General features: G+C 44.7%; 1 protein-coding gene across 6 annotated transcripts in view; it reads right to left on the bottom strand.

Moving 5' to 3' along the window:
• The window catches only part of Ascc1 (activating signal cointegrator 1 complex subunit 1), an 87,086-nt gene that overhangs the window by 58,423 nt on the left and 6,847 nt on the right, over positions 1-21,816 (bottom strand). For all 6 annotated transcript variants that reach the window (XM_038342283.1, XM_038342277.1, XM_038342279.1 and 3 more), the window contains exons 4-5: positions 20,986-21,083; positions 19,501-19,679 (exon numbers count right to left, since the gene is read on the bottom strand). In XM_038342283.1, coding sequence (XP_038198211.1) covers positions 19,501-19,679; positions 20,986-21,083 — 277 coding nt within the window. The remainder of the gene's footprint in view (positions 1-19,500; positions 19,680-20,985; positions 21,084-21,816) is intronic.

Genomic DNA, 21,816 nt, shown 5'->3' with positions numbered 1-21,816 from the left:
GTGTCAGAAAACTAATAGTGTGTGCGGGTGTGTATACATCTGACTATTTTTATCAAGTTTTATAAAAACGCATAATTTTGTTTTACTTTTTTTAAAGCTATGTTGTTAGCATATGTAACATTTAGTTATATTTAGGGGGAAGGAGCATGTGTCACTAACAGAATGCTTCCCAGCTGGATTGATACTGAGAAAACATCTTTCTGTTGGCTTTCAGACTCCTCTTGGCTCCCAGGAGGATTTCCCTGTCCCTGATAAATGAAGCCACCTAAGCAGAAAACTTGTGGGAAGGGGAAATTCAAACTTTATGCCCTCCCATCCATCCCCACTCCTTTAAAACAAGAAACCCTGTGGTGATTTAAATAGGAACGGTCCCCACAGATTTATGTGTTTGACTACTTGGCCCATAGGGAGTAGCACTACTAGGAGATGTGGCCTTGTTAGAGGAAGTGTGTCACTGTGGAGACAGACTTTGAGGTCTCATATGCACTCAAGCCATGCCCAGTGTGGGCACAGTTGCTTCTGCTGCCTGCGGATCAGACGTAGAAATCTTAGCTTCTTCTCCAGCACCATATCTGCCTACACACCGCCATGAGGATAATGGACTAAACCTCTGAACTGTAAGCCAGACCCAACTAATGTCTTCCTTGTAAGAGTTGCCATGATCATGGTGTCTCTTCACAGCAATAGAAACCCTAACTAAGACAACAACATTGGGACCTGATCACCCAAAACTGATGTTGCCGGTATGTTGGGTGATCTGAACTTGGCAGTGACATCATTGAGGAGTGACATCACTGAACACTGAACATCACTGGTTCCTTTCCCAGACCTTTGGAATTCAGGGTAGTAGTTTTACTATCACCACCTCATAACGGAAAGCCACAATCAGCTCATGAAAAGCTGTTAAACAACATCCTTAATGTGAACTCTCAACTCTCCCTCTAACACTCCCTATTCAGATCAGAGCAGCAGATAATAAAGTAAGATCACAGATTTTAGCCAGTGGTTCTCTGATTTTGGTAGTCCACACTGTATAGACTGACGACATAACCACTCCATGGAATGGTTTAGGGGAAGGGCTTTATTGTAGATGTGAGAGAACAGCCAGAGGCATCTGGAAGAGTCCAGAGCAGAGAGAGAAAGAAGTAGACTGAACATGACCAGCAGGCTGGACCTGGCCAGTGCTATCTGTGAGAGAGGGGAGCACAGCAGGGGGTAGAGAACAGAGTAAACATAATCAGAGAAGCAGGAGCAGAGCACAGAGAGCAGCCAACATTATCAAGAATAGCAGAGTAATAAGAAGAATGTGTAGCTAGGGGCTGGGAATCCTGTGAGCTGGAAGGAGTTTAGGGTAGAGGAGGAGGTGAGAAGGGCAGAATACAAGCATGGATTTGAAATGTGTAACAGGTACTTGTGATGTTGAGGGAGTCTGGAGAGCAGCATGGGTTTTGCTGGTGCTGATACTTGCCACAGGCAGTCATATGTCCCTTCTGACAGAGGGAAGAGAAATTACTCTTTCTGGTAGATAAGAACCAGTTTCACAAGTTGCTGAGGAATGCTGACTTTTATCTAATGGCCAGAAATCCCCCTAGAGTTCAGGTTGAGCTCACTGAACTGTCTTTTCAAGTTTCAGGAACTGGAGTTTCCTTTGAACCTAAACACACACATGAAGAAGTTTCAAGTTTGACAGTTGTACACTGTAAACCACTGTCTGCCCATTCCTGAGTGATTTAAATACCCTGGTTGCATATAGAAAGTCAAACACAATTTGACTTGGGGAAAGAAAGGGGTGGAGGGAGGCAGAAACTGATGTAAGAGAGTTGGCTTCTGGAGAAAGGGAACTGAGGAGGAGGTGGTGGCTCTAGCAAGGGGAGGGTCAGGCCTCTGCAACAGGACAACAAACAGCCTGCCCTCCAGCCTTCTCCCCTTTCTCCAGTCTCCTCCCTGGCAGGAGCAACACCCATTCCAGCAACACAGAGTATCTCCAGAGTAAGGGCAACTGTTGTGCTGAAAACAAACGGGAGAGTAAAACTGTGAGGTCAGGGGCACTGAGGAAGATAAGTAAGATTTATATATGGGTAGAGATCCAAGCTAAATAGATAAGAAAGACTGGGCTGAGAAAAACAAAGCTGGCCTCAGTGGGCTCTAAGCCAGCTCCCACCAAGCCCTATCCACCCGTAGAGGAGCATACAAATACACCAGTATCCTTCCACTTCCCCCAGGAAATGGCCCAGCTTTATGAGCAGGTTCACCTTTTCACATATCCCTGCATCTAGTTGTAGCCGACTATAATGGCAGCTTCTAAAACAGACCATTCCAATACTAAGGAGGATACTATATGCAGCCTCTGGTAATGGAACTTTGTTTCTGCCTACTAGCCTGCTAAAAATAAAACCTGCCTGACGATCACTCTACTGGTACCTGGTATGAATTTTTCTCCTTCAAGAGCTCAAAAGCCAAGACTTTTGCCAAATTGGGATGGAAGGAAATCCAAGAGGAGGTATAGTCTCCCTGCCCACAAAAGCACCAGCCGTCTGGCAGTCACATGTCACCCCAGGGTCTTGGCAGAGTTCAGGGCTGGAGGCTCTTCCCTGGGGAAGCTTCTGTCCATCCATACATGTCATTCCATCTCTTCTATCTTTGTGAAGGGGGGGGGGGGACACACTCAGGCAGCAGCTCTGCACCAGGGACAGGGGAGGGCACCTACGGTTGTTTGTAGTATCATTGCAAGTATCCCTCAGTGATGTTCATGGGTGATCCCCAGGCCCCATCCCTGTGTCAGACTAGTTTCCATGGAGATAGGATACTGAGTCCCATGAGACTAGAACTGCCAGCATGAGGATCCTTCAGTCACACGCAGCCTCTGCCCAGGCTGGCAGCAGTGCCACTGATGCCCTATATTTCTATTCCGTTCTGGCTATATCAGTGCGTCTTACAGAATCTCAGGTCATTAACAATAAACAGATTTTATAAACTGAGAAAAACAAATGCCAATTAAAACTATACTGAATACTTCTTCTCACCCATCAAGTGACAGTTCAAAAGCCCGACAACACACGTGTAGCACAGGCTGTGGGGACGTGAGTGCTGCCACGGTGCGAGTGAACACAAACGCCCTATAACCCAGCACTCTGGGCAAAGACAGCAGGATCAAGAGTTCAGTGGCAGCCCGGGGATGCCCAGGCTCGAAAAGCGGGGAGGGAGGGGATGGGGAAGGCCAAGGTTTTAGACTGAAATGTGTCAGCCCCACCCACTCCACCCATCCTTGTGTTCAAATGTTCACTCCCAGCAGAACTGTGTTTAGAGAAGGGGCCTTGAAGCAGAGAAAATGAACTCATGTCACTGGGTGGAGTTCAAATCCAACACAGCTGGTATCATTATACAAGAAAGGAAAATAAGGAAGACACAGAGAGGAAGTCATCTGCAATCTAGTAAGACATTGCGCCAGGCCCAACTCTGCTCGCACCCGGGTTTTCATCTTGCAGATTCCACAGCTGTGAGGAAAGAAAGCTCTCCGTCTACGTCTGCTGTGCCCTGTGACACTGGCCCAAGCAGAGCAAGACACCCAGGGGTTCTAGTCCTGGAAATGGTTCTTAAAACATAGTTTTTGCTTGTTTGGGTGGTTTTGGTTTTGGTTTATTGAGAAAGGGTTTCTCTGTGTAACCAGTCCTGGCATCACTAGACCAGGCTGGCCTTGAACTCAGATATCCACCTGCCTCTGCCTCTCAAGTGCTGGGATTACAGGTGTGTGCCACCACACCTGGCATGATTCTTTATATAGTTTTGACTTTTGGAAGTACTTGATGGCATACATATTAAAAAATAAATTAACGAGAATTTAAAAGGAAGGAAAAACTAAAGCTGAAGATGAATGAAAGGGACCAGGGTGCACCTCAGTAGTATAAAGTATCCTTAACATGCACAAAACTGCAGCTTGTCTCACACCAACACATACTGGGATACTGGAGTGGGGGGGGGGGCGATGAACACCAAGTTCACACCAACTAAATAAAATAAAAACATATCTGATTTTTTTATTACACTTTTGGGTGGGGTTGAGGGAAGATTTGCAAATTCTGAATACTTTTTCTCTCATCTTTTTGGAGACAGGGCTTCACGGGACAGACAGTCCAGGCTGCCTGAGACTGCGCAGCCCTGCGTTCAGCACACTCTTGTCGTCATCCCACACACCCCAGCCCACGAGGATGGGCAAGACTGCCAGGGGCTGACACCTCCGAAACAACCAAAAGGAACCCTCCCCTTCCTGGTCATTTTTAAAATTTTACTTATTATTTAAGTTATTACACTCTCTGTGTGTATGTATATACATACAGGCACACATGTTCAAGCCACAGCACACATGTGGGGGGGGGGGGTTTCCTTCCACCATGTGGGTTCTAGGGCTTGAACTCTATTTGGCAGACTTGGCAGCAAGTGCCCTAACCCACTAAGCCATCTCAACAGCCCCATTACATTGTTTTCATCAAATACTATGTCACAGCAACAAAGGCCACCCAACTAACCTCACCTTCCCCTTTAAAAGACTATCCCTTTATCAGCTCAGGTTTACTTGCTAAGGAAACACTGACTACTGGGAAACTAAATAGATGAAGTAAAGAGAACATAGAACAAGGAATATCTCAAGGTTACATGAGCCCAAGTCTTTAGGGGATTTTGAGTCATGAGGTCATCCTGTCTTTAACTCTACTGGAAATCCATAAAGACTTACTGGGAAGTCTTTTAATGAGTAAAGAAACACCAAATTTTACCCTGATTAACACTGTCATCTACCAAAATAAATATACAAATAAATTAAAATAACCCAACCATATTTTTACAGAATTGTCCAAATTAAATATAAGATCAAACAACCTTAAAGACAGTGGTATAAATCTCTAGGGCCATTGTTTCTCTTTGCTCGGAATATATACTCCTACCTCAAGTCTGTTCATTGAAACAAATCAAGACTAACATCAAGCCGGGCGGTGGTGGCGCATGCCTTTAATCCCAGCACTCGGGAGGCAGAGGCAGGTGGATCTCTGTGAGTTCAAGGCCAGCCTGGTCTACAAGAGCTAGCTCCAGGACAGGCTCTAGAAACTACAGGGAAACCCTGTCTCGAAAAACCAAAAAAAAAAAAAAAAAAAAAAAAAAAAAAAAAAAAAGACTAACATCAAGTTCTTTACTCCAGGGCTTAATTACGCCGGGCTCTGCTCCAAGTCTGCCATTATTTGGAGCTGGAACTGTTCTGCTCCATTAGGTTGGCCACCCAGGCTGGCGCCTGACAATTCTAACGGTATTGACCTTCCACCCAAGAGAGGCAAGCAGAGGGTGAAGTAACAGGAATTTCCTGGGGCAGTTTTGTCCGGATGACAATGAGCATGCTTCTTTATGGCAAAGTCACATCTCTGAGCCTCAGTTTCTTTATGTATTAAGCAGAATCTCACAAAGCAAATCTAAAGCAGCCCACTGTTAAGGCTGAATCGGGTTCAGAGCCCCAGGACACAGCCCACACTCCGGCTCAGCTGCTGCAGTTCACCACCACTGCAGTCACGCCGTCATCACAGGGTTTCACTGACTTCACTTTAATTTTTAGATCCTAGGAACTGACTTTAAGGTCTCTCACAAGCTAGGCAACTGTTCTACCACTGAATTATATCCCCGGGCCTTTTTATTTTGAGGCAGAATCTTGCTAAGTTACTCAGGCTGTCCTTCAGTCCGCACACAGAACAGCTAGGCTGTGCACTTGCCACCATCCTGCCTCAGCACTGCAAGTCGTTCAGACGACAGGTGTGCAGATCACACCTCAGGCCCATGTCATTAAATGCTCAGGAAATGCTGGCAATGTAACTCGCAAGCTGGCAAGCTTGGGGGAAAGGCCTGAAAAGGGTACAATGGATTAGCGCCCCCCCCCACTGATGGGGCATTCTTTCTTAACATTCAAATCACACAAACCATTTCCCAGGTGCATCCGGCAGAGAGCCAATAAACAGGCAGGAAGTCTCTCTTCAGACAGGGACCTGCAAGGCCATGCTTGTTGTAAGATGACTAAGGATCAAACTCGGGAGAATCTGAACACTGTTCTACCTGACAGTAGATGCTGACTATCAGGGACAAAAACAAACCATCAGATCACACATGTCTACATGTGCTAGCAGCTCCAGGCGTTACAAAGGCTTGTGCCTTGGTCCAGAATATCGTCTCAGGTTCTAACTCCACTCTGTTTGCGACCCACTATTGCCAGACAAGTCATGTCACTTTCTTAAGCTTCAGCTTCCCCTTCTATGAAATAGGAGAGATCGCCTACCTTACCGCTAAGTCAAAGGTCCTATACCTTATTTCACACAGAACCCATAACTAAGAACCTGCTAAGAAATCAGGCATCTGTGAAGGGCTCACCAATTTACTTCCTGGTGCTCTGTGCAAATGAAAAGGGAAGCAAGGAGGCTGTCCTTCTGTTCACCAGTATTATTCTATGGCAAAATCCCATCAAAGTTCTAACTGTGCCAGCTATCAGCAGCGTGTCACCGAGGTGCTCTGAAACCAGACGACACCTCCGTGTCAGGTCATTTATATGGAGTCTCTGGCACACAGCAGCATAGCATAAACACAGGCTACCTTCTGCGTCCTACACGACTAGAAAACACTACACAAGCCATCTCGACGTCTTCTGTTCTAGCAGCACTGGGAGCTAAATGAGGCTCTGCTGAGTCATTCCCATTATTCCTTTAGAGTGTTTGGGAAAAGTGACTTTCATTTGAGAGCCTCTATGTGTTATTAATGAAATAACCTTGTTAAGTCGTATACACTGATTCTTCTGACTTATAAATTCTCTCTATTCAGACACAATGAGAAAGTAAAGCGATTCTTATAAGAAAGAACAGCCAAGCACCAGCCTTCATGTGGCCTTTCCCGTGCACTGTTTACATTTCCTCCCAATACAGAGAAGAGCCTCTCCCTTCCTCACTTAGCTTCTGTGAGAGCCATTACGACAAGCTTATGTTCCTCAGGGCTTAACTGTGTCTCCAAAAGCTGCTTACAAGCACTGGTGAGCAATGATTCTAGAGCCAACACCAATTCCCAAAGCCAGACACTGATGACGAGTGACAGGGCAGCCTGGTCCAGGGCAGATCTCAGCTTCTGCTTTGCTTCTCCGCCCATACACTCCCTTCAGCAGAGCTAGGGAGCACTAGGCCACTGGACTACACTCCCAGCCCCTAGTAGCCACCTGAGGCCACTCTTTCCCTCACCTCTACCCTTTTAACCACAGGATTATTTGCTGTATTAATTTGATAAGGCACCGCCTGACACGCAGCACTATCTTATCTACAAGCCATAGTTCGCTCTAAAATGAAGGCATTTACTCGTCCTATCAACACTGTGACTCCAGTACTATCTCCACTTTGGAGAAAGCCTATGAAACATCGCTGGAATATATCCACTCATGCCGGAAACCCTAGCTTCCTTCAAGAGCCTGTACTAATAGGCTCCTGACTGGTACTGAACTCTCAGTTCTAACGGTATCCTCCATACCACCTTCACAATTATTTTTCTACGATGCCAAATTCACCACACTAGTTCTTTACAGGAGAAATACAAATTAAGATGCATCAGAACCTGAAAGCTATTTATCTGTCCCCTTTGGACCCCTACATCATTCCTGCCTACGCACTTTCCAGTCTCAAGAAACTCTTCATCCTCCCCTCTACACCTCAAAAGGGCCAAATCTTCTCCAGATTGGCCTGGCAGAAACCCCGCCCTTCCTTCAAAATTCTGTGTCATTGATCTTAGCAAGCCTTCTCTGACCGCTACAGAATGCCCCTTTGGATGCCCACTAAAAGTCTATTTCCCCCCAGTAGGGTGTGGAATCTTTAAGGACAGAGTCCACTATTACTATGAAATGCAGATTTACAATGTGGTATGTCTATGATGCATGCAGTAAGCATTTAATAGAGTCTATGAACTGAAACACAGCTTCACAACTGCTGCCCTCCGTCCAAACTGTGACGTGTGTGACAGCTGCAAGGACCTCCCTTTCCTACTTTCCTAACCAGCATCTTCTCACAGCTGGACACCATCATCCTAAATCACCTCATAAAATAACTACAAATTCCAATCTCCCTAACATGTAAAGACTTCTAAATTATATGTTAAAGTTTTCATATATAATTTTCTTCTACTAGAAAAAAATAATGACCCTAACTGGGGGAGTAGTAGGAGAACCCAGACACAAGAGCCATTTCAGCCCAACGGCAGCTTCAAACAGTATGAAAATCATGTCTTGGGAGCTATAACCGACTCAGGTTATCTAGGCAGCCTGAAAACTCCCTGGTTGCTGCAGGCAGATCTATAAGCCTTCAGAATGCTCCACCACACACAGTCTGAATTACTGTTTTTCATTACTGATGTGCTTTCTACCAGACCCTGCTGTGAGATAAAGTGGAATTATAGCGGCATCACTAGCTACCGATGATTGAGAGATACACAGGGTTGTAATATACTTCTTGAACTTCCAGATCATAATGTGAGCAAGGAAAGACTGAAAAAATAAGGTGCCATTTACCTGCAGATCACAGAGATGAAAAATGCCTTATCGATGTCTGTGAGCTGCTAAATCCCACATTAAAAACTCGGGCTTAGGGAGCTGAAGTACAGGGACCATGGCGATAATGTCTATAGTCAAAATAACATTCTTATATAACCGAGAGAACAAAGGAGGTAATTTCAGGAAACACTTTGCTACAAGTAAATTTCACTTCCTTGGAGAGTGAAGGGTGAGGTCAAGGACAAGCATGCTATCAAACAAAGAGACAGAAGAGGCCACTTATTTTAAAGGAAGTAGTTCAAGGAAGGGTGATAAAAGGACAGAAAGAGGCTTCTGAAGCCCAGAATGGTGGCAAATGCCTATTATTCCAGGACTCAGGAGGTAGAGTTAGGGGGAGCATGAGTTCATGATTATCCTCGGCTGTGTATCAAGCTCAAGACCAGCCTGAGCTTCATGAGACCCTTCGTATGAATATATTTGGTAACAGATCCTCTGCTGAGATATTAAGGCAAAAATGAAGTCATATGGATGGGCTCCAACCTGATATCTGAGCCCACGGGAGAGATGATTAGGACCCAGAAGCACAATGGGTGAGGATACCAGAAGACGGCCATCTGCAAACCCAAGAGACTGGTTATGAAGAAGTCAATCCCACCAACTTATTTAGCTCAGATTTCCGCATTCCAGTTTTAGAGAAATGAATTGGTGTTGTGTAAGCCCTCCAGGCTTTAGTGCTTTGTTCTTGTAGCCCTCCACAATAATACAATGTCAACAAACAAAAATAAATTATCCCATATAATAGTGACAAACTGAAACAAAAAGAAAACTGTAATTTTCAAAAAGGCTACTTATAATGCCATCATAAACAGAAAAAAATAAGGATAATTTTAATGTAAATAGAAAACTAATGTCAGACATGTTAGTTCATACCTTCAATCTAAGCACCTGGGAGGCTGAAGCAGAGGATCACTTTAAATTTGAGGCCAATCTAAGATATATAGTGGGTTTATATAATCTACAGAGTAAGACCCTATCTCAAAAAGCCATTTTCCTATGTCTTAAACAAAGGGATGCTGATACCACCCACCACACCTTTTTTCCCCAGATAAGAGTCTCATCATTGAGCCCTGGCTGGCCTGTAATTTACCACATAGATCAGGTTGGCCTTAAGCTCAGAGATCCACCTGCCTCGGGCTCCCTAGAGCAGGGATTAAAGATGTGGATGCCACACTACTGATTCCACCCCGATGCCTTTTAATGACAATGAAACTCTATCAGAGATCTCAGGTGAGCTTAAGAGGAACCAAAATAAACTGCCGGTGTAGCCTCTGAGAATACACTGTTACCTGAGTGAACAAGTACAAGGTCCTCAAGGCTCCTTGGACAGAATTCACCTGACCTGGGATCCCAGTGCAGACTACCACCAGAAAAGGACTGCATTCTAACACCAGAATGGAGCGCACCAGGAAGCCTCTCCCATGTAACGGGGATGGTAGTCCCTCGCTTATTTCCTCTTTTATGCTGTGCTCTTCCCCTGCTGCTCCCAGAGAATGGTTTAAAAGCAGGAAGGCGGCTATGTCGGTATGAAGTCTCCCTGAAAGCAGGACGGAAGCAATTCAGGCTGATTAAGGCCAGCATAATGTTCATAGCAGACAATCTCATTCTGGTAGAATTAAAGTGATCTTTCCAGTATTTGCTCCCTATCAACCTATGCCAGTAGCCAAAAAAAAAAGCAAGAAGATGAAAAGGTGTGCAGACACACACAGACAGACAGACTAGTCCCAATGCACTTGTCTCACAGGAGGCAGGCAGAACACTGAAAACAACTAGGACTGAGCTTCAGTCACATTTGTATTTACAAAACATAGAATCTTAAAACTGACCAAACTCGCTGCCAGTAAAAATTGACGCTTGGGCACTTTGTGTTTCTGGATTTGCTTCTTTTGTGTCTTGTACTGCTGGGCCAACTCAGTGTCCTGCCATTGAACCACATCTCTCAGGTCAGTGCGTTTGAACTTCTAGCCCATCTTCCATTCACAGGCAAAAAGAAATCACCTTGCTTTGAAATGTTAAATGAAAACTATGCTCTAACACATATGAGTGTCTGACATACATATAAACCTTGTGTAAGCCCTTAAAGCCAATTTTGTCATTAACAAAGAGTTGGATAATTTCTATGATGTCCAGGCTGTCCCTCACAGTTGTGCAGTGCGAATCTATTCGCCCTCATAGCCTCATTGTTAAGTAATCAGTTTTGTGATTCTCAACACTGATGCACAAAGCACTTGATGTCCAATACTCTATACACACATATCTATCTCACCACACTTTAGTACCCTGAATCCAGATTTAACGGGACAGCCTGGGAGTGATGGCACACACCTACTGTGACCCAGCACTCAGAGGCTAAGGCAGGAGACTTAAGGCTTCAAAGCCAGCCTGTGCTATACATGAGACCATCTAAAAAGACAAAATAAGGGGACTGATGGCACTGGAGAGATGGCACAGAAGTTAAGAGCACTGGCTGCTCTTCCGAAGGATCCAGGTTTGATCTGAAGCATCCACAAGGCAGTTCACAACCCTCTGTATCCCCAGTTCTAGGGAATCCAATACTCTCTTCTGGCCTTTGCTGGTACCAGATTCATATATGGTATTTGCACATACATAGAGACAAAACACCCATACACATAAAATAACATAAAACTGTAAATTGTCCCCTTCCCTCCCTTTCTCCCTCTCTCTCACACATACACTAAATAAATCTTTTTGAAAAATAACATAAAACAATAAACAGGGCAGCAGAAGCAAAAGGAAAGGGGAAAAAGAGGGAAGGTGGGAAGGCAGAAGGGTGGAATAAAGAAAAGATTTTTGTCAGGTATGATGGTATCTTCCTGTGAGCCCCACAAAATGACACCTGCCTGTGAGCCCCACATGGTGGCACCTGCCTGTGAGCCCCGCATGGTGGAACCTAACTGTGACCCGTCATGGTGGTACAGATGGTACATGCCTGTGACCCGTCATGGTGGTACAGGTGGTACACACCTATGAGCCTGGCATGGTGGTACAGATGGTACACGCCTGTCAGCCCGTCATGGTGGTATAGGTGGTACACACCTGTGAGTCCATCATGGTGGTACAGATGGTACACTCCTGTGAGTCCATTGTGGTGGTACAAATGGTACACTCCTGTGAGCCCGTCGTGGTGGTACAAATGGTACATGCCTGTGAGCCCAGCACTTGAGAAGCAAAGGCAGAACAATCAAAGCCCAACCTCAGTTACATGTTGAACTCAAGGTCAGGCCTAAGCTAAATGAGATCCTGTCTTAAAAAACTAGAAATACATTTTTTTAAAAAAGAGCTTAAAAAGCTGAGCATGGAAGCACATGCTTTTGAATCCCAGTACTTAGAGGTAGATCTCTGTGAGTTTGAGTCCAGTCTGGTCTACATGAGTTGCAGGACAACCAGGGTTAGATAGAAAAACTCTGTCTCAAGCAGGGGGGTGGGGCAGGAGGGGGAGCGGAGAGAACTTAGAAAAAAACATTTATACTATTAAAACTGCCTTCACCTAATCTGCTCTGTTTCCCAGGCTGGACCATACTCACTGTGCACCTGCGAATGACCGAGGCCCCTACATCCTAATACCAGGATTGCAGGCATACACAACTGTTGATATAGTATCGGGCGCTGACCCTAAGGCTTCCAGCATGTTAGGCAAGCACATTACCTTCTGAGCAACATTCCCACACCATCTGATCTTAACTCTAAATGATACAACTTTAACCTAGCCCACAGGAAATACGGAAGGGCAGCTAACACTCATCAAATATTTACCACGGACCAGGCACCATGCTGCACTTTCACTTCCTTCTTCCTACGGTGCTCCAACCAGGCCGGCACAGTCACGTCCACTCCCAACCAGGCCGGCAGAAGCTCCCCTCCCAACCAGGCCGGCAGACACGTTCACTTGCTCAAGTGTAAGCAAGGACTCCAGGATCAGAGCAGTCCACCTCTGAAACTGCAGATACTAACCACAGTTGCATATCATGCCCCCCTTCCCTTTTTGTTTGTTTGTTTATTTGTTTGTTTTGTTTTTCGAGACAGGGTTCTCTATGTAACAGTCCTGGCTGGCTTGGAGCTCCATTTGCAGACCAGGTTGGCCTCAAACTCACTAAGCTCCACCTCCCTCCGTCTTTCAAGTGCTGGGCTCAAAGGTGTGTGCCACTACCGCCGGGCCCAAATGTTTTTATTACTCTCTTCATTACACAATTAAGAAAACATAGCATGGACATTCATATAAAAAGGGAGCAGCCTGGAGAGGTAGCTCAGTGGTTAAGAGACTGCTGATCTTGCAGAGCAGCCAGATTTGGTTACAGAACCCACATGATGGCTAACAACTGTCTTCGACTCCAGTTCTAGGGAATGCCCTCTTCTGACCTCTATAGCATTTCATGAACATGGCACACAGACCTACACATAAAATAAATATAAATAAATCTTTTAAAAAATTAACTTGCCTTCATTTAGTGGGTGGGGTAGGCAATAAAATGAAAAATCGGGGCCTTGCACATACAAGGCAAACCCTTAGTACCTAGTCACAGCTACAGCCCAGCTTCACACCTTATACAAAGATTAACTGAACTAAATAGCTAAAAATAAAAAAGCAAACAAATAAAACCACATAAAATCTAAAAAAAGACACAAGTAGTTTCACATTTTACACCTATGTGAAAAGTCGTTAGCTGTGATATCAGATCTACAATACAAAAAAATTATAAACTGGACCTTCAAAATATATTTACTCCATAAAAAACAACTGATAATGGACTAAAAAGACAAACTCCATACTGGGAGAAAACATTTGCAAATCATACATTCTTGAAAGGACTAGCGTCCAGGATGAAAAAGAAGCAAGTGTGTGTATGTGTGTGTTTACACGACAGTTTTAAAAAAAGATAACTTTTTCTTTTTTTGAGACACAGTCTCACTACAAAGCCCTTGATGGCCTGCAACTTGCTATTAGACCAGGCTGGCTTCGAACCCAGAGATGCACCACCTGTCTCTGCCTTCTGAATGCTGAGATTAACGGTGCATGTCACTACACCCAGCAACAATCCAGTTTTAAAGACTTCTAAAAATCTCTTATTTTATTTTATGTGTATCTGGGTGTAGAAGTTAGCTAGATTTGGGAAATATCATCTGGGTATGTATATTATGTATATGTGCAGCGCAAGTATACAGGCGCCCTGAGAGGTCAGAATAGGTGTCAGATCCGCTGGCACTGCAGTTACAAATGATTGTGAGCCACCATGTGAATGTGGGGACCCGAATCCAGGTTCTCTGTGAGAGCTCCAAGTGCTTTTAACTTCTGAGCCATCTTTCTAGTCCTGAAAACAACCCATTTTAAAATGGGCAAAAACATGAAAAGGTAACTCACCAAAGAAAATATAACAATGAACGAAAACACAAAGTTGAGTATCATTAAATATCATTGAGTCATTAGAGAATGGAAATTAAAACTATATTGAAATGCTACTCCGTAACTATTAAAATGGCTAAAAGATGGTGAAAAGAGGCCTGGGAATATAGCTCAGAGGTAGAGTGCTTACATAAGACCGTTTCCCAGCACCACAAAACAGGAAAACAGCGGCAACGCAAATGCTGACACAGACACAGACACAGAACGATTAGAATTACCATATGTGTGGCGTGTGGAGATGCAAACTGGCACAGGCACCCTAAGAACTGTTTGGCAAGCTCCAAATTAAAAAAAAAAATATATTAGGAAAGGGAGAAGAAGTGTGTGTGTGCGTGTGTGTGTGTGTTGTAAGGGGTATGTGTGAGTGTTTGCAGTGTGTTAGTATGTGTGTCTGGTGAGGGGTGTGTAAGTGTGTGCAGTGTGGGAGTATGTGTGTCTGGTGAGGGGTGTGTAAGTGTGTGTAGTGTGTGAGTGTGTGTGTCTGGTAAGGGGTGTAAAGTGTGTGCAGTGTGTGTGTCTGGTGAGGGGTCTGTAAGTGTGTATAGTGTGTGAGTGTGTGTGTCTCGTGAGAGGTGCATAAGTGTGTGTAGTGTTTGAGTGTGTGTGTCTGGTAAGGGGTGTAAAGTGTGTGCAGTGTGTGTGTCTGGTGAGGTGTGTGTGAGTGTGTGCAGTGTGTGTGTCTGGAGAGGTGTGTGAGTGTGTGCAGTGTGTGTGTCTGGTGAGCTGTATGTGTGTGCAGTGTGTGTCTGGTGAGGTGTGTGTGTGTGCAGTGTGTGTGTCTGGTGAGGTGTGTGTGTGTGCAGTATGTGTGTCTGGTGAGATGTGTGTGAGTGTGTGCAGTGTGTGTCTGGTGAGGAGTGTATAAGTGTGTGCAGTGTGTGTGTCTGGTGAGCTGTATGTGTGTGCAGTGTGTGTCTGGTGAGGTGTGTGTGTGTGCAGTGTGTGTCTGGTGAGGTGTGTGTGTGTGTGTGTGTGTGTGAATGTGTGTCTGGTGAGGGGTGTGTGTGTGTGCGGTGTGTGGGTGTGTGTGGGTATGTGTCTGGTGAGGGGTGTGTGAGTGTGGATGTGACTATGAGTAGGTGGAGCATGTGTGCAAGCCACAGCACTCATGCGGGGGTGAAAAGACAATTCTGTGAACTCAGTTTGCTCCTCCCAGTTCACAAGTGCTCCAGAAACCAAACTGAGGTTGTCACATGCACAACAAACACTTTACTGGCTGAGCCATCTCACCAGTCCTGGTAACATTTTGGTTTTTTGGTTTTGGTTTTGGGAGACAGGATTTCTCTGTAGCTTTGGAGCCTGTCCCGGAACTAGCTCTTGTAGACCAGGCTGGCCTCGAACTCACAGAGATCCACCTGCCTCTACCTCCTGAGTGATGGGATTAAAGGCGGGCGCCACCACCGCCCGGCCCTGGTAACATTTTTATAAAGTTAAACATATGACTACAACACATACTAGGAATCTCACTCCTGGGTATTTATTGTAAAAAAAAATGAAAACTTATGTTTATATAAAAACTACTACAAAATTGTCCATAGCATTCCATTCATAATTGCCAGAAACTGGAAAAGTCCAAAGGACGTGCAGTAACAAAGAGACAAGTAAAGAAAACTGCAGCGCACCCATGAAGCAGACCCAGCTCAGGAAAAATGAGACGTGGACTACAAATACATACTTCAGTGATGTTTTAAAGCACAAATAATCTGAAGATTGGAACGCAAAGCCAACCACACCAGTCAGCCATACAGGCCAGGCAGTGGTGGCCACACCTTTAATCCCAGCAGCCACACTAGCTAGCCATGGGGGGGGGGGGGGGAGTGCACGCCTTTAATCCCAGCACTAGAGAAACATAAGGCAGGATGAGAAAGGGACTCGACCTCTTTCATTCTGAAGATTTCGTTGAGGTAAGAGCTCTCTAGTGGTTGACTGCTTTGTTTTTCTGATCTTCAGATTAAACCCCAATATCTGTCTCTGGGTTTTTATTATTCGTGCTACAATACACAGCATGGGTAAAGCTCAAACATTAGCCTAAGTGAAAGAGGCCTGTGCAAACAGCCTATCAGTGTGAGTCCATGAATATGACATGCCCAGGAAGACAGACATGAACACCACTAGGATGGGAAGGGCAGCATCTCTGCACATAGATATCTAATCACTCGTTAGCCCACAGCAGCGCTGCTAAGGCTGCCTGCAAAAGACCTGCACAAGGTCAAGCAGGGAAGAGTCCAACAGAGAGGAAGCTTAGAGGTTACTGACTGCTGATGGCTGCCAGGGGAGGGAGAGTCAGTTTTCTTTAGCGGGTATGGTCCATTCTTATCTGCCCTCCTGCACCCCACCACACCCTGTTTAGTGCGTGTGCGTAGGCCCCACACCACAGCACACATGTGGAAGATGAGGACAACTGTGCTAGTAAGTCATCTCCTTCCATCACTTAACCAAGCATCTGACTCTGAGTTTGTCAGGCTGGTTTATCACACACCTTTCCCCCGCCAGCCTCTGGGAGATGTTTCAGAAAACTCGGTTGAGAGAATTAATGTTATAGTGAGTGTTAGGCTGCACCATCTGGTGTATGGAACACATTCGGTATCTCTTTAAGCTTCTTTATAGCTGTGCTTATACCTTGCCCTGACAAGGCTATTTAAAATGTGACCTATATGCAGAACCTGCAAGTGCTTAAGGGACAAGCGACCTGAAAATACTACAACCTAACAAAACCCTTCCTGCACAGCATCCCACTCCATCACAGAGCCTGGGTGTCCTCTGGAACACACTCTATAATGAAGAGGCTGGAGACGGAACTTCTGCCTCTTTAACCTTCCCTATGACAAAAACAACACAGAAGAACATTTAGGGTTGGCAAAAGTAGGGAAAACACCTAAAGAAAATTTTGCTTTCGAATACATAAATTTCTTGAAGATAATTTGGATAACTACACGAAAAGACTCAAATACACACACTCCTTTCCCACTTCTAAGAATTCAAGTAAGAGCCGGGCGGTGGTGGCGCACGCCTTTAATCCCAGCACTCGGGAGGCAGAGGCAGGCGGATCTCTGAGTTCGAGACCAGCCTGGTCTACAAGAGCTAGTTCCAGGACAGGCTCTAGAAACTACAGGGAAACCCTGTCTCAAAAAACCAAAAAAAAAAAAAAAAAAGAATTCAAGTAAGAAACAAATCAGACTACTCACATCAGCGTCATTACAATAATGAAAAACAGGAAAATAAAGACTGTGTTAGATGGAATACTAGGTAGCATTCAAAAAACTAAGTTATCGGAGCCAAGTATGATGTCATATCTTGTCATCTCAACTGCACAATAGGCTGAAGCAGGAGACTGCAAGTTTCAGAATAGCCTGGCCTGGGCAACACAGACAAAGCCCCTATCATAGAAGAAAGGAAGGACATGGGGGAAGGCAGAGAAAACAGAAAAAAAAAAAAAAAAACATTTTAAATCTGTTATGTCACTTTAGCCTTGACTGTTGTAATTTCATATTTGATCTCCAAAGAGCAGCTGAAAGTTTGAGGGCTTTGTCCAATGACAACACAGATAGACTGCTGTTCCAAACAAAGCATAATATAAAATCACACAAATGCCAACGTGGCTTGGTTTTTTTATTTGTTTTTTTGGACAGGGTCTCGCTCTTTAGCTCAGCCAGCCTCAAACTCAAGCTCCTCCCACTCTCAGCCTCCTGAGTGCTAGGGGATCTGTAATTGCTTCATGACCTTTATTCCTTTTGTTTTCTAACTCTTTTGCTTTTGTTTTTTAAAAAGTCTCACTATTGGGGGCCGGACAAATGGGTCAGCAGTTAAGAGCACTGGCTGCTTTTCCAGATGTCCTGGTTCAATTCCCAGCTGCGATATGGTGTGGCTCACAACCATCTGTAATGAGATATAGTGCCCTCTTCTGGCCTGTAGACAGAACACTGTGTACATAATAAGTAAATCTTAAAAAAAAAAAAAAAAGGGAGGGGAGGCAGAGTCAGGCGGATCTCCGTGAGTTCGAGGCCAGCTGGTCTATAAGAGCTAGGACCAGGACTGGCTCCATAGCTACAGAGAAATTCTGTCTTGAAAAAACAAAAAAAAAAAAGTAAGTGCTGTGGGAACTCCTGTGTTTTAATAATAAATGACTATTTATCCTAGACTGACCTTGAACTCTGGATTCTCCTGCCTCAGGCTGGAATGCTCAGATTTCTAGCGTGCACTATGCGCCTTGCTAAAGTTTATTCATCTGCTCTCATCCTAGTCACAGAAATTTCACTGTTACTGCCGGTGGTGGTGCACGCCTTTAATCCCAACACTCGGGAGGCAGAGGCAGGTAGATCTCTGAGGCCAGCATGGTCTACAAGAGCTAGTTCCAGGACAGGCTCCAAAGCTATAGAGAAACCCTGTCTCAAAAAAACAAAAACAAAAACAAAAAAAAAAAAAACCAAAAAAAAAAAAAAAAAAAAAAAAATTTCACTGTTATATAACCATTATGGAGGCAGATTTATTTTCCTTTTTTATGTGTATAAGTGTGTGGGTACTGCATATATACCTGGTGCCCACAGAGCTCAGAAGAGGACATTACATCCCCTGGAACTGGAGTTATAGGCAGTTCTGAACCACCAGGTGGATGCTGGGAACTAACCCAGGTCTTCTCTCCAGCCCTACAATTCGATATACCAATTTGTCTTTACCACCCAACTGCCTGGAGGCAGAAGATCAGCAGATAATGGTACTTCCTTCATCCTGCCACCCAAAAGGCGAGGTGGTATGGAACACTGTGCAGATAGGAACAGCCTTCTCTGCAGGCGTGATGGTACACATCTGCAATTCCAGCACTTGGGAAGCGCGGGCAGGAAGAATCAGAGTTCAAAGTCATCCTCAGCTGCATAGCAATCCAATCCCAGGAAGATCCCATGTCCTCTTCTGGCCTCCTCAGACACCAAGCAACACATGATACACAGACGACTTGTAGGCAAAATTCATGTATATATAAAATAACTGGAAATTAAAAAGACTAGAGGACTGGGGAGATAGCTCAGTAGGTAAAGTGCTTACTGCACAAGCAAGAGGATCCAGTTTCAGGTTCCCAGCACCCACATAAAAGCCAGGTGCTGTGGCAGATATCTGTGTCTTCGGTATGGGGGGAGGAGGTGTAGCGACAGAAGGATCCCAGGGACTAGCTGACCAGCCAACACTGCCAAATGGCAAGCTGTAGGTTCAATGACAGACCATGTCTCAAAATAGAAGGTGGAGAACAGGAAAGAAGACATCTACCATCAGTCTCTGCCTCCACATGGGCGGGTAGACCACACACACACACACACACACACACACACATAAATAGATAGATAGATGACAGACAGATAGACAGAGATAAATCTTTAGAGAGCAATGCTCCACATCTTATATCAAAACCTATGGGCAGGTATGTCTACATTCCTGTTTGAATTATGAACCATTCCGTGCTGTTTAAGAAAATCTGATTTTGTTTTCTACTTACCATGGAGCACTTCGCCAGCACTTCCTCCTGGAACTTCAGAAATCTTTCTTGCACTTCAACTTCATTGAGGAAGAAGGACAGGAAATGAGTGAACGGCTGCTTCCTTCTAAACGTGTCCAGAAGAACATCAATCCGAGTTCGGGCTGAAATCACACCATTTCGATGCTGACCAGTAATCACTGCAAGCAAAGGAAAGAAAACATTAAGAGGCTCAAGAACCCACAAGTGCTTGACAGGTAGAGGCCATCTGATACTACCATCTCTAGGGATCACCAAGGCAAAGAAAACTGCTAGTGAATTCGATGTCAACATAATAAATTTGAAAATAAAGTATCTGGGGGTGGGGAGGCAGGGAAGTCAGAAAAGGGCTTATAGAACAAGCACTAAGACCTGAGTTTGGCTCCCAGATGCGGAGAGCACATCTGTAACTCCAGTGCTTAGGAGGTGGAAACAGACAGACCCTGGGGCTCGTTGGCCAGTAAGTTCAGCCAAATCAGCAAGTTCCAGGTTCAATGAGAGACCCTATCTCTAAAATAAACACACAGATAAATAATTAAGATGGAGATCAACTGAGGAAGAAAGACACTTAATAACAACCTCTGGTTTCCACATGCAGAGATGCATGCATACCTAAAGGAACGTGTGAACAACACGCACACACATGAACATGCTTACCCCCTCCCTCTCTCTCTCAAGTATCTGAACCAGGAGTGCAACCCAAGCATTTGGGAGATAGTGACAGAAGAATCAGGAGTTCAAGGCCAGCCTCACCTACATAATGAATTTAAGGCCAGTCTGGGTACCCTGACTAAAAAGAGAAGGGGTTGGGGAGTGATCAGTGAGATGGTTCAGTGGATAAAGGCACTTACTGCTGTCAAACCTGACAACCTAAGTTCAATCCCCAGAACCCACATACTGGAAGGAGAGAAGCAACTCCTGTGGATTGTTCTCTGACCTCCATACATGTGTCATGGCACTATGTACCCACACACAGACACACACACACTCAATAAACATAATTTTAAAAATGTAAAGGCTGAGTGTGTTTCTGCACATTTGTAAAAAATAAATGAATAGGGCTGGAGAGATGGCTCAGAGGTTAAGAGCACTGATTGCTCTTCCAGAGGTCCTGAGTTCAATTCCCAGCAACCACATGGTGGCTCACAACCGTCTGTACTGAGATCTGGCGCCCTCCTCTGGTGTGCGGGCATACATCGAGGCAGAATGTTGTATACATAATAAATAAATAAGTCTAAAAATAAAGAAATAAATAAAATGAACTAAGTGTGTCGTGCAGTAGAGGTGCATGCCTTTAATCCTAGCACTCAGGAGGCAGAGACAGGCCAATCTTTGCTGGTTTGAGGCCATGCTTGGTCTACAGAGTGAGCGCCAAGACAGGCTCCAAAGCTATATAGAGACCCTGTCTCAAAAAAGCAAAAAAAAAAAAAAAACCTAAGGCAATCATAAATGATGTCTAAGTCTCACCAATTTCTCCTTCTTGTCCAGGTTTAGGAATGTTAATAGATGTTTTTGTCTCCATTTCTATTTTCTTCTTGGTATCCCCTCTCTTTCCAACTATGTGCCTATAATGTGAAAAAAAAATACATGTTTAAGTTGCATGCAGCTAGAGACACTCCCTAAGAGAAAGACACTTCAATAAAAGTGCAGTATTAGTAGAAAAAAGTGTAAGTCACCAGGCTTCACAGAGCAAGCTCTCTTCACTCACAGGCAAAGGGGATCACTGACTCAGTGTGTAAACAGAGGACCCATGGCAGCAGGCAGGCAGGGCACTGTCTGACAGAGGTGGCCAAGAGCTCACAACCTGTCCACAAATACAAGGCAGAGTGTAAGTGAGACTGGGCCTGATGTGGGTTTTGAAATCCCAAAGCCCACACCCAGTGGCACACCTCCTCAACAAGGTCACACCTCCCAATCCTTCCTAAACAGTCCATTGACTGAGAACCAGATATTCAAATACAGGAGTCTATGGGGACTATTCTCATTCAAAACACCACAAAGGGTAAAGGGCTTGGAAAAGAGATCAGGAGTACCATTCAGATAGTCTGTAGAATACAGAAGAGCCATGCTTGGTGAGATCTGGAATCAGCATTCAGGAGGCTGAAGAAGGAAGATCACTAGTTCAAGACTAGCAAACATGTAACCCTAAATTAAGCATAGCACATACATTGTTTAAGAGATTTCACCACAAATATATATATTATCGCTATACATATTATATACTGTATGTGTTTGTGTATGGCCAGGTTCTGAGATACTGACAATCTGATGACTCACAGCAACCAGAGTGGAGACAAC

Source organism: Arvicola amphibius, chromosome 9, assembly GCF_903992535.2.
Source record: "Arvicola amphibius chromosome 9, mArvAmp1.2, whole genome shotgun sequence".
In the NCBI taxonomy this organism is placed as follows: domain Eukaryota; kingdom Metazoa; phylum Chordata; class Mammalia; order Rodentia; family Cricetidae; genus Arvicola; species Arvicola amphibius.
This window is presented reverse-complemented; position numbering and strand designations above follow the sequence as displayed.